The sequence below is a fragment of the Dipteris shenzhenensis genome, chromosome 23, assembly GCF_047967505.1.
Source record: "Dipteris shenzhenensis isolate YYH24624 ecotype China chromosome 23, Dip_SZ_1.0, whole genome shotgun sequence".
Classification (NCBI taxonomy): Eukaryota; Viridiplantae; Streptophyta; class Polypodiopsida; order Gleicheniales; family Dipteridaceae; genus Dipteris; species Dipteris shenzhenensis.
In genome coordinates, this window is record NC_141618.1 from 6449136 (window position 1) to 6463016 (window position 13881).

A 13881-nucleotide genomic window follows, 5' to 3' on the forward strand; every position below is an offset into this window, starting at 1 on the left:
TCAAACCTCCTGAATTAGTTGGCCAGTAGTGGAAGTCAGGGACCTCCAAGGAGACACCGAATAACACCCCTTTGTTTTTTAGGAGATACAACGTGTAGTGCGGGGTATGTAATGGTAATTATCCCTCCAACGAGTGCTCCCACCTTAGGGCAAGGGATGCAGATGAATTTTGGTATGCCCCTCGCCGGATCTAGAGTTACCTTAGAATTGGATGCACATTCTAGAAAACATTGATGTCCCAGAGAGAATAGGGTTTCAATTAACAACCCCCGAGCATGAAGGGTTGAGCCCGATGGTTCCCCTGAGATATTTAACATGCTCAAACCCTGTGAGGTGAGCAAGGGGATAGTAAGGATCAAATCGGTAGCTGGCATATGTGGGTGCCACTATCGCTCACCATGAGTTCTCCTCCAATTGGGGAGCACGGTTGTGCAAGGTTACCTCCTCGGTTGGCTCCATAAGTGCCACGAAGGAGCCCCCCTCAGGTCCGAAGCTCTCAACCTCCAAAAGCATGAAGGCTCCCATCAGGACCAAGGGGAATACCCCCCAAAGGGGAGAAGAGGAGGAAGACAAAGAGAAGGAGGATCTACGACAGGTACCTTCCCATTACAAGGCCTACACGATCGACGATCACAAGATCTTATACCAGTAGGCCAAGAGAACTCAAGAAGAAGGGTGCTTCCATGGATACGATGGCCCAGCTAAGGTTAAGGAGATAAACCTGGCACCGGAAGGGGAGTACCCCCAACAAATATTCATCACAGATGATCTCACCCCTAATGAGCATAGTGCTTTAATTGCCCTCCTTCGAGAGTAGAAGGACTGCAGGGCCTAGAGATACACAGATATGAAGGGTGTGCCTGCTGTGAAGTCGTGTAGCACATAATACCCATGCTTGACGTCCAGCCAATGCATCGGTGTCCCTACCCTATGAATCCCAAATATGCGCTCATAGTGAGAAAGGATATCCAAAAACTCATGGATGCAGGATTCATCTATGAGATAGAGCATACAGACTTGGTGTCACTTATCGTGATAGTCCTAAAGAAGAATGGAAAGATTCAAGTATTCATGGATCTAAAAACAGTCAATGCTGCCACCAGGCACAATCACTATCCCTTGCCATTACAGAACATTTCCCAGAAAGACTAGCCAAAAAGGAATTTTATAGCTTCGTGGATGGATTCTCAAGTTACAATCAGGTGTTCGTCACCCCGTAGGATCAACATAAAACTGCCTTCACAACTGAGTGGGGTGTGTATGCAGCCAAAGTAATGATATTTGGGCTTACCAATGCATCCGCCACCTTCCAATGGTTGATGATCATAGTCTTCAAGGAGTACCTAAGGGACTTCATGGAAGTCTTCTTGGATGACGTGTGTGTAAACGCAACATGGGATGATCACTTGAGATACCTAAAATAGGTCTAGGTTGTATTGATATCCCTGAATCCCCTCAAGTGCCAATTTTGGGTCAAACACGGTGTGATTCTTGGCCACATAGTATCGAAGAATGGTATCTCCACAGATTGCAACAAGATCAAGCTCATTCTAGAATTACGTCCCCCCACAAATGCCAAGGGCACGTAGCAGTTTACAAACCATATAGGCTGCTATCGAAGGTTCATTATGTTCTGTGCAAACATAGCCCAGCCACTTTACAAGCTGTTAGTAGTCTTTGAGTGGACCAAGGAATGTCATAAATCCTTTGAAACTCTCAAGCTAGCTCTGGCCACCACAGCACTGATATTACGGGCCCCAGATTGGAATCTAATATTCCACATTCACATAGATGCCTCCAATTTTGCTATCAGGTGTGTGTTAGCCTAGCCAAAGGAGTATAACTTGGACTACCCTGTGCACTTCGCTAGTCGAAAATTAAACAATGCCGAAGTCAATTACACGACAACAGAGAGGGAAGGCCTACCCATGGTCTATGCATTAAAAAGTTTAGGCATGGTCTATACCCATGGTCTATGCCGAAGTCAATTACATAACAATAGAGAGGGAAGGCCTACCCATGGTCTATGCATTTAAAAAGTTTAGGCGTTACTTGTTAGCCAATAAGTTCATCTTTTTTGTGGATCATCAAGCATTACTATATTTGGTTAACAAGCCTTGCATGATGAGACACATCACAAGGTGGATGCTAATCCTTCAGGAGTTGACTTCACAGTCACAGTGCATGAGGAAAAGACCCATGTCTTAGCCACCCACCTCTCGAGGATCCCCAATGGAGAAGCTCCAACGGGAGTCAAGGATGATCTTCTGGATGCTCCCCTATTCCTCATTGATGTAATTCCTGAATGGGCAACCAAAATCGGCCACTACTTGGCCAATAGATTGCCTCTGGACAAAGCCCACAAACTCATCAAGGATGCGGTGCCATATCAATTAATTGTAGGCCAGCTATACTGTATGGGCAAGGATGGCATCATGCACATATGTGTGTGCAAGCACGAATACATTTATGTGCTCAAAGAAGCACACTCTGGGATAGCAGGCGGTCACTTCGCCGCACTGAGGTTATGGCACATAAAGTGCAATAGTTTGGCCTTTGGTGGCCGAGACTCTTCAAGGATGCAGCTTAATATATCAAGCGATGTGACCCCTACCAAAATGCATGCAAATCCCACATAAAGCGGACATGATGCCCCTCACAAGAATATTAGCCGATCAACCCTTTGAGAAATGCAGCATAGATTTTATTGGTCCAATAAGCCCAGTAGCTAAAGGAGCCAGATACATTATCTTGGCCATAGATTATTTCACCAAATGGGTGGAAGGGAGAGCCACAAAAATAGCTAATGCGTGATCCATCGCCAAGTCTTTATACGAGCAAGTCATCGCATGGTTTGGGTGTCCCTTAGAATTGGTCAGTGATGACTGAGGGACTCATTTCCTTAATGAAACTATAGCGATCTTGACTAGTAAATTCATGATTATACATAGAAAGTTGACGCCATACTATCCCAAGGCAAACGGCCTAGCTAAGAGCTTGAATAAAATGGGCTGCAAGATTATAACTTACACTGTCAAAGCCAATCGTACCGATTGGGAACACAGTGGGCCTACCAAACATCTTATAAAGTGGCCACGAATTGTACCCCTTCAGCCTAGCCTTTGGGGTGGAAGAAGTTATGTCAATTGGCAAGTTTAACACAAGCACTATTTGGGACCTTGAAAGGAGCACCTTCTAATTCCAAGTTTTTGTCTCAAACATCCTGGCAAGAGCACCTCCTAATTCCAGGATTGTCCCAAACGCTATTATATGGTTAACACAAGTGCTATTTTCGACACATGGAGAAGCGTAACAACAAGAGCTACAATAGAAAGAGGGAAGGAAAGGATAGAGAAGATGCCTTGGCACCATATGCACCCAAAAGCCTTGTGAATGGAAAGGGAGGGAGAGTGCAAAAAGGAAAAGGGTTAGCCCTCCCTTCAAAATGTGACTTGTATAAAAGGCCAAATGGTTGACTTTAGTCTTCATTGTTGTATGCACAAGTTTGGAATACAAGCTCCCTCTTCTCTTCCACGAGTGTCTTTGGGTGTTCTCTTTTTTCCCTTGTAGTGCCTTTGTGTTTGCCACTCCATCCCCCTTAACTCTCCTCTTCCCTTCTCCTTCCCCTCCCCTCCCCCTCCCTTCTCCCCTTTCTTCTCCCTTCTCCCCCTTCCCTCTTTCTCTCATGGAAACACATTGCAACAATCCGGGAGCCGGTTGAGTGACACATGCGGACAGTTCGTGATTTGCATTGCTCTCACAATTGGAGTGGAGGCTCCATTAGCATTCCTTCAAGATCCCCATTACATGCAAGTCACCGTTGAGACTACACATAGGTCCACGCCGATGCATATTGTTTTTTACTTAGGTATGAGACACGTTGGAAAACAAGAAAATAAGTATACCCAATGATGCAAGCTATGTACGAGGGTATGATACTTTGAACGGGCTTCAAGTGAATAAGATTAAGGTGTGTAAAAATTATCATATGCATTAAAAAAAGGCATGTGTGATCGGAGAACTCCAATGCGTATTTTTTATACTCAAGTATGAGACGCGGTGGAAACCAAGGAAATATCTATGCCCAACGATGCCAAAGGACATAATATTTTGCACGGGCCTTAAAGTGAATAAGTTTAATATGTGTGCAAAGTATCGTATCCATCCAACAAAATATCATGCGATAGGAGCACACTGATGCGTGTTTTCTTATACTCAATTTTACAACGCAGTGAAAAACAAGAAAATATATATGCCCAACGATGCAAAACAATGTCTGATGGGTATGATACTTTGCACGAGCCTTAAAGTAAATAATATTAAGGCATGTGCAAAGTATCATACCCATATGACAAAGGCACATGCAATAGGAGCACACTGATGCGTATTTTTTGATACTCAAGTATGAGACAGAGTGGAGAAATAAGAAAATATGCATGACACATGTCCAACCATGAGAATGATATTGGATCATCCTCTCTCTCTCTCTCTCTACACTCGGTTGCCATGACAGGCGGGCACCTCTCTCCCAACCCTCTCTCCTCCCCTTCCTACGTACATTATATTTATATTTATATTTACATTCATATATATTTTTTAGATATATATAAATAAATATATATTTTTATATTAATATATATACATATAAATATTTATAAGTAAATAAATAAATTCACTCAGTTGTGTTCCTATTATTCTAGTCCCCTCTCTCTCTCTCTCTCTCTCTCTCTCTCTCTCTCTCTCTCTCTCTCTCTCTCTCTCTCTCTCTCTCTATCTATCTATCTATCTATCTATATATCTATCTTTTGAACAAGTGTAGCAGTATCAAGAGTGGATGAGCTCATGGATATTATTAATCTTGGTGAAAGAAGTATCAGTATTGAAAAACCATGCAAGACATGTCAATGAGTGATGTTCTCTCAAGGGTAGACGACTTTCAAGCTTCTCAACACTCTCAAAGATGAAACCATGGAAAGATTATTTGGAATTTGACTTTGATTATGAATTGATGAAGGATGCAATATGCCATGGATGCAAGAAGACAGACAATTGTGAGGGAGAAAACAATACAAATAGAAAGTCTAAGTATGTGCACAAGGAACAAACACAGACATTCAGATGCATGAAGAGAAAGCGAATCTAGGCCAATCCAAAAAAGCAACCAAAGAGAATACGAGTGATGAATGAATAGCATATGCTCAATGCATTGCAACTAAAGTGTTGTAAACATAGATGTAGGCGCCTCATTTACTTGCAAGACCTCAAGGAATGTAGAGAAAATGTGTGGCAAAGAAGAGGAAGAGAAGGAATGAATATCTTCTCATGAGATTTTCTTGCTAATTTCTCATAGAATCTTCAGTGAGATTGAAGTTGGATTCTTATATGTTGTTCCTTGTACATACACATGAGGATATCGATCAAGTGTTTAGCACAATCTCAAGAGAGCTAAAAGGCAGGGACCTACAGACTATAGATGAATTGATAACTAGATGCGTGAGGCAAACTGGTGGCTAAAAGGAAAGTACAATATGCTCCAAGGTTGGAAGAATATATGATTGGAGAAGCTTCATTCAGCCTTTCCTACAAAACGGTGGTGATGCTCTCACATGTCATACCAATCCACATTACTTTTGCTTTTTCCTGAAGGATGAAAAACCAATAATGCAATGGGAATTCTATTATGTTGACACAAAATGGGAACCTGAAGATCCTTATAGTCTCTTCACTTCAATTTCGAGCAAAGAAATGCATCCAAAATGAGCTCTTGTACAAGAATCTATCAATAAGTCAAAGTTGGAAATAGATGGCCTACAATCATTTATCAAATGGAAAAAATAAATGATGGTAAAATATCCTTCTTGGCAAGAAAAAATACAATGGTAATTGAGAAAACACAAGAGTTCATAGAATATCTTGACGAAATGCGAAAAGGAAATGTTGTTCTGGGAACGCCTTGCATCTAAGTTTATTCTTTGAAAATGAGTTCAAATAGCTACTTCCACATCCACCAACCAAAGAAAAGAGAGTCTCAAATTTTATGCCAGAAGTAGATATAGAAGTAGATTCATTTGTTGCAATTCGACCTTTGGATGATGATTGTGAGAATGTGAAGTGGGTTGCCAAAGTAGTGGACATGAAGAGGGATAGTCATGGGAGAGCTATGACATTTACAGTGGCATGGTATGAACCAAAAGGCAAGACAGAGATTATGGATGGCAACACATTATATACTAATTGTATGAAAAAAGAATGGGTCCCAAACAATGAACCACACTTACAGCAACCCACGCAAGCAATCATAGTGCCTTGGATGTCAAAGACAAAGAAAACTACATTCGCGCGTTTCCTCACGTGTGCTGGACACGTGTTGGCTTACGGAAGTATTGTTCCAAAAGTGACTTTGATTCGCCAATTCAAGCTCAACTCACTTGACATTAGCAGACTTGCATGATATTATTGGGCAATCTGGGAAGAAGCACATGGTGCAATATTTGGTAGAACCAAATTAAGAATACCAGAAACAAGTATTGTACATATACAACAATTTTTAAAGATGCTCGCCAAGGACGAAGTAGCAGGAGACAGTGCAAATGAAGAATTTCTATGATAAAGATGGGGGACCGTGGTGGTGAGTTGAGAGTTATTGTAATGCCAACAAAGCGACAGTTTGGTGAGACATGGGATAAATAATATGATAACCAAATCACATCTTGCAATAGGCACTAGGGTCATTTATACCTCAATCATTGTAAAGGTGAAATTTAATGACTGTGCCTATCAAAATTCAGCTATTGGAAAGATAGAATTCAATCATTAGAAAGGCCATGGGTAGTGGTCCTCGCCTCTAGTGTCAAAATCTCTTATTCAAAAACTCATTGAGTGTAAATGCTCTTCTAAACATAGTATGATACTATAAAATTACAAGCATAGCTATTGCTATTCTTTGAAATGCAAATGAGTCTTTCATGTTACTTTTGTATTTAAAGGTTCTTAACTTTTGTGTGTGCATATTGTGTGTCATTGTTCTTTACATTGAAGTTACATTCGAAGAGACAATTCTCAGTTAGGAAAAAAAGGAGGAGATAGAAAAGTACAAAAAGGAAAAAGGAGGAAAAATAAAAGAAGCAATGGAGAAAAGACAGAGGAGAAAGAAAATGACAAAAGAGGGAAAAAATGAAAAAATGAGAGGAGGAGAGAAATAAAATGGGAAAATTGGCAAATTGTGCATGCAATTGTTAATTGTTTCTTATATTTTTTTAATTAAGTAGTGATAATTTTTTCTTTGACTTTAATTATTATTTTTTATTTTATTTACTATCAAGTTTAAAAATAATCAAGATATGATTTATATTTCCTTGTTTGTTACCACTGTGAGTGCAAAATTATAATGCGAGTAAATAAACTTTGTATGTGGAAAGGATAGTGCCACAAATTAAAGTTTTGATTTGGGAAGGATAATTACACAACTAAACTTTTCATTTGGGAAGAATTTTTTAGCGAAGTCCAAATACAAAAAAATTAGTCCAAAATTAATGAATACAGTGTTAATTGTAACTAAGATATTTTCCAACATTAGACTTTGAAAATTTACAATGCTAACTCCACTGAACCACATGTGGCAAATGCCAATAATGTTTGCAAGGTTCCTCAGGGTGTTTACCAACCCAAAAAAATAGCAAGGGTCCCTAAGGGTTTTTTTTTTTTTTGTGCGCATGCGCATGTGTGTTTTTTAGGCCTATGGAATCCACCCTGGGAACAAGTAGTGGTTCTGGACCTGGTATCACGAGTGAGAGAAACTTGCAGTTCTTGATATTATACCAGAGTGAGACATGAGAGATACAACAAGGTGAAAGAACCCTTTTGTAATTATAACCCCTAATTTGGAGTGATGAGAAAGGATAGCACATTGGTCTCATTGGTAGCTACATCGAAGCGTACTCTAGTGTCGGGGACTATTACCTACATCCATCCAAGAGAAGGTGATGTTAGAATACATACATCTTCTAGCTTGGGATTGCAAGTGTCATAGACCCTAACTTTGTTATTGCAGTGACCCAATGGTAAATAAAGAGATCTAGCTAAATCATAACCTTGAAAAGAAACTTATTGCTTAAGGTTACTAAGCTAGTGTGAGTTGCCAAGCTAACAAGGAAATTTCATGAACCACGGATTAGAGTGGCCAAGCGCTTTAAAGGGAGCCATTAAGATATGGTACAAGAAAAAAGAAACACTAGAGGGTTACGATCATATAGTCTACCAATACCATACTCTTACGAGATCGTTCTGAAAATAATTGAAAAAAGGTAAGTGATATTTAATCAAAGCCTTCTATTGAGATTTTAATGGATTCAACAATTAGATCTACTGAGGAATAGATAAACACAGTTAATTAAGAGATAAAGGGGTCAAGAATGAGAGAAGAGTAGTATAATATTTAAAAGTCTCATTTAAAATTTTGAAAGGGTAGCCATGGTACTCATTACTTACTAGCACACAAACTTCTTTGAAGAGGCTAATGCAAGCCGACGAAATCTACACTCTAAAGGATTAAAAGAATTAAAAAGAAAACGATTAAAATCCAAAGACTTTGTTTCCTAGTGAGCGCAAACATATGGTTATTATCAGTGGGGCAAACATGTCACCACTCGGTTCACAAGGGAAAAAAACTAGGTACTCAAGTAGCTCTCTCAAGCCTAAGAGTGCTCCTAGCTAAACATTAGTAGGGAAGTGAGAAAAATCTACCTGGATAGCAAGGGGGGTCGACAACTACGATCAAAGATTCCAAGTCAAGGGGGGTGAGATGGCTATCGTGACGTCCGATATAGATAGCAACGAAACGCCCCGAATCCTAGAAGAGAAGGAACTTCTTATGCAACCCAACTTGTGAACCTATCATTCCAAATCAGAGAATAAATTTGACTACAACCAGGTAAGGTATAATCTAGCGTTAAGTTTTCATCGGGATAAAATTCACAAATCATACTAGAATATTGATGGTATACAACCAAAAGAAATCGTCATGTAATCATTGCAACATTTTTACATGAAAGAGCCAAACCCACATGCAACTCTGGCCCATACAGTTTATAGTAGCCGCTTCCAAAAAAAGCATACAAAGTGACGATGATACTTGTGAATAGAAACTAGCACCAATCCGACCTAATTAGGTGGCGAGACTATGTTGCCCATTAGAAGAAAGAATTCCATAGATGAATGTGATGGCAAGGACTTTGAGGTACTGCAGGTAGGCAATAGAGTAATGTGTAGTAGACATAGGAAAACTGTGAGTCCACAAGAAGTTTGAAGCCCTATAAGAAAGCCTAAGAGCTACCTAATGGAAGGGAAGCATGAGGGAAAAACTTGGAGAGGGAGAGCAAGGGAGATGAAACGAAGGAAGAAGAGAGGCGAATTGCCAAGGAAAGAGAAGCAAAAGGGAGGGAAGGATGTACTATGGTCCTTGCCATTCATTTAGAGAGCTTTGGATTTTAGTATGCCAATTAAGTATCCTTAAGGGTATCAAGGGGGTTGAGTGTATCCATAAGTAATTCTAAAAACACATCGATGTTTGTCATTTATGGCTTTGGATGACAACAAATTAGGAGTGCCATCAAGGGATATTGAAGGTGCCCTCTGTTGAATGTCAAGAGTCAACTAATAGGGAGGTGTGCTAACCATAGATAATGGGGAATTTTCCATGGTTCAATAGTGAGGACACATAGACGACAAGGGATTAGACACCTACTCCCATAACCAAGCGCATAAAACACCCAATCGTGGATACAAGATTTGATTAAGAATGGGATACAAAAATCAATAAAGTCATGTAATGAGAAAATTAACAATTCCAAACACTTTGTGTGTAAGATTTTGGTTATGAAAATAAGTGTGCGTGCATGGGGGCATGGGTACGTAGGTGCATGTGTGCATGTGTGTGCGTGTGTGCACGTGAGTGTGTATGTGTACGTGCACGCACGTGTGTGTGTGTGCATGCATGTGCATGTGCGTATGCATGTGTGTGCATGTGCATGTGTGCACTCGCACGCATGTGTACGTGTGCGTGTGCATGTGCGTGTGCGTGTGCATGTTTGTGCGTGTCTACGTGTGTCTGTGTGTGTCTGTGTGCATGTGTGCGCGTATATATGTGTCTGTATACATGTGTGTGTATAACTTTGTATGCATATATGACACATTAAAACAAGCAATGATACCGACCTCTAATCTTGCAGTACACAAGGCATTTGAAAGCAAATTGCTCCTCTGACTCGATCCCTCAAAATCGCAAATGCGACCCTCTCTAGGTATGCCCTCCGCCCGACCACTCTCAATACAAAGATGGTGTGATGAGACCGAGAACTAGCTGATGGAAATCCTCATGGAGTGGGGGGGGTGGATCTGTGTGTATCCTAGTGGGTCTACAAAGCCCTCTGCTGAAATTTGTAGGCTAAAAGCTGAGCTTCACAAGGAGTGTTTTGGACAATATGTAATCTAAACATAGGCCACACACATGCTCCTTGAAGCATACATCAAAGGTGCAAACAATCTTAGTGTAGTCAACAAAAGGTCCTACTTTGTCTTCAAAGAATCCTCCCGCACCTGGCTATATGAGTCTGTAAAAGGTGGTGCTCCTTTTGTAGTAGACAAGATGGAATCCAAACATCATAGCCATGGAAAGATTTGGGGATGTGACAAATATTGCCAACAAGTTCTAGATAGGATAGACATGGGACGAATAAGTCATGTGGCCAAAAACATCATCTATCATTGCCCATGAAGAAATAAATATCATAGCCATGGAAAGATTTGGCCATTTGGCCAAAATATCTATGAGAATTGCATAAGCAGTTTCAAACAACATGCCCAAAGAAGCATTTCACCATGTGGCCAAAACATTCTTTAGGATTGCCCATGCGTTCCACCAAGGAAAGATTTGGTCACTAATTAAATAGTTCTTCTATTTCATTGCTACAATTCATTAATTCATGTATCCTTTCCTTTGTTTTGCATGTCATTGTGGAGACGTAATTGTATGGAGTATGATGGGCTCATGAACTATATAGAGTACATTGGGGTTTGTATCCATATTGAATTCATGTCAATGCTTAAATATGTTTTTGCTACTTGTTATAAATCGTTCAAATGAAATTAGTATATAGATGGAGATAACATATTGAAGTCATGACATCACTATAACACCATATATAACCGCTTCGCCTCATTACTTGGCCAGCACTAGGACGTTTTTTCAAATTCTGAAATCCTGTGCTTCCACATGGCACAATATACACCCTTAGATTTTTTAAATTCTGAAAGCCCAAAAGCTGCATAAAAAGCCAACTGCGTAAAAAGCCAAGGCAAAACCTTTCCACATGGCACAATATACACCCTTAGATTTTTTAAATTCTGAAAGCCCAAAAGCTGCGTAAAAAGCCAACTGCGTAAAAAGCCAAGGCAAAACCTTTAAATATAGGAGAAACATAAAATTTCAAGTGTGTTGCTGTTTGTTCATCATCACAATCAGGTTTGCTTCTACTTCCTTACTTGCCTTCAACTCATATATTAGATCATCAATCGTTGTTTGTTTGAAAGAGAGGTTGAATTACGTGACGGAGACTTCTCAGCTTTCTTCTTCCTGTCGGAGAAATCCAGTGAGCAATCGATGTCCTCTATAACTATAATAGACTTGTTGCTCGTCCGGATAAGAAGCTTTCGGAGTTCTGCGTTAGACTTTACCTCAGTGAGCTCCAAATCGTAGACATTGTATTGCAGGAAGTTGGCAATGGCAGCGATCATGCTGGACTTGCCTGTACCAGGAGGTCCATACAGAAGATACCCGCGCTTCCAGGAACGGCCTGCCCTGTTATAGAAAGCTTCGCCGTTGACAAAATCGGTGAGGTCCTCCTGGATCTTTTGCTTCTGGGAGGGATCCATTGCCAGAGTTTGGAAGGTGGAGGGGTGCTTGAAGGGCACCGAACTCCACTTATTGCCACGGTCGTAAGGGTTCTTTGCGTTTGTGTGGAGCATTCTGTCTCGGCTCTTGAACTTGATCTCTGCGGCGTGTGCGATGATGTGCTGGACATAGGGAGCAAGGATTTTAGCTTTGTCTTTCTTGTGTATTCGCAAGGTCAGCGAGCGTTTCTCATCGGGAACACTATCCCAGCTGAAACTCTGCTAGCTCCGCTCATGGCTGGCGAATTCCCACCACACTTTGATGCCTTGAAAACTATCCTCCATTCGCTCGTTCTCTCCCAAGCTGTAGGTGGGAGAGGTTGCATTCTTGGGCAGCGCCCAGATTCACTTTTCGCGCAGCTATAGCAGCAGATTGGCTGAGATGGAGCTGAACTGCAGAGTAGAGCTCGTTTGTGTTTACCCCATCATGCTCATCGATTCTCAGGTCGACGTAATTGGAGAAACCTTGGAAGAGCTTGCGGGTGATCCGTTTGATCATATCTTGCAATTCAGGGGGCAGGAAGGTGTTGAGGAAAGTTTGCAGGAAGGCAAGGAAGGCGAAGATCGTGCCATATGAAATGAGAGATTTCTCCATAGCTCTGCTTGAAGCTAGAAGCTCTCTGTTTGAGCTAAAATCTGAGCACTCTTTGCAGCTCGCTGATTCGGTTTACCGTCAATTTCTCATCTGCACAAGAACTAATGCTCGACTACAAGGGCAATCGAAGACTCTTGCTTGCTGGTGTAGTTCACTTTCTGCTCATGCGACCTGCACGCAGCCTCAGAAGCTCGTTGTTCTTGCGAAACTGAAGCGAATTGCTTTGATTTGTTAGCATTGGCTAAACGTCTGGCAGAGGTAAAGCGCAAGCATCACCGTTGAAATATACAAAACCCAAGCTTCTTTGAAAGAGGAATTGGAATCCTTTTGGAATAAGATTTCAAACTGCACATTACCCTCTTCTCTCTTGCTGGCATTAGCAAATTGTTCTAATACTTGATGGAGGAGATGAAGGTTCAAGCCTAGTTACAGTGTGAAAGGAGGCATTCGCCCAGGCCTAAATAAATGGTTGAATCTCTCTATACCTAGCTTACTATATACTGCCAATGCTCCAGTAACTAACTGCAGCTGTAAGCTTGCAAAAGTCTCTACGATCCTTTCTCAATAGCTCCCATAATTTGTGACGTCGTTTCTGGTGCTCTACACTAAATCGTAGTCGACCGCGAGGATTTAGGCATTAGTCTCTTTTGTGCATAGGCACCCCGGCTAGCTGATGATGAAGTGCAGTGAATTGCAGTGCTTTCATTCCTTAATTCGAGTTGCGCATGCATTCTCTACTATGCATAGGTACTGTGTCTACATAGTCGGCATCATCATACACGACCATAGTCTACATCTTTGATCGTTGGATTGTGTATAGCTTTTGTGTTTGAATTTATCATCTTTAGGAAATTGCACATATGCTAACCAACATATCCAAACATGCAGAACATGAGGAATGCATATTGACTAATCATGATTGTTTTTCAGATTCCAACATTCCAGCAAAGAAATAGGCGACTTCTCGTCGAGCTGTGGACGTCACAAAGGATACTCCATGTAAGTAGAATGTACGATCATTTCAATTCTGAAATGTTTATGCACCATCTGTTGCTCTGGTCCGCATTAATGCGCTACACCTCCAACACTGGAGGTGACTATTCGAAACGGGGGGATGGCACGTTCCCCTATGATATATAATTTTTGGAGAGACATGTGCCAGCTCTCCACCATACATTACGTATGGTTTTTTTTTTTTAACACCTCATCTTGAGCACGCACACTTCTTCGCACATTCTGTTTCCACAAGGGAACATTACATTTGCTTGGTTCGACCAACATACTAATCATGTCTGCAACACTTCTGTTTTCGAGATGTTTGCAGCCTCCAAACGAGTGTC

General features: G+C 41.0%; 1 protein-coding gene across 1 annotated transcript; it reads right to left on the reverse strand.

Moving 5' to 3' along the window:
• Positions 1-11556: 11556 nt before the first annotated feature.
• Positions 11557-12189, reverse strand: LOC147886917 (AAA-ATPase At4g25835-like). The gene has a single exon (XM_087394076.1). The coding sequence runs from the start codon at positions 12019-12021 to the stop codon at positions 11557-11559; it is 465 nt and encodes a 154-aa protein (XP_087250202.1). The 5' UTR covers positions 12022-12189.
• Positions 12190-13881: the final 1692 nt, after the last annotated feature.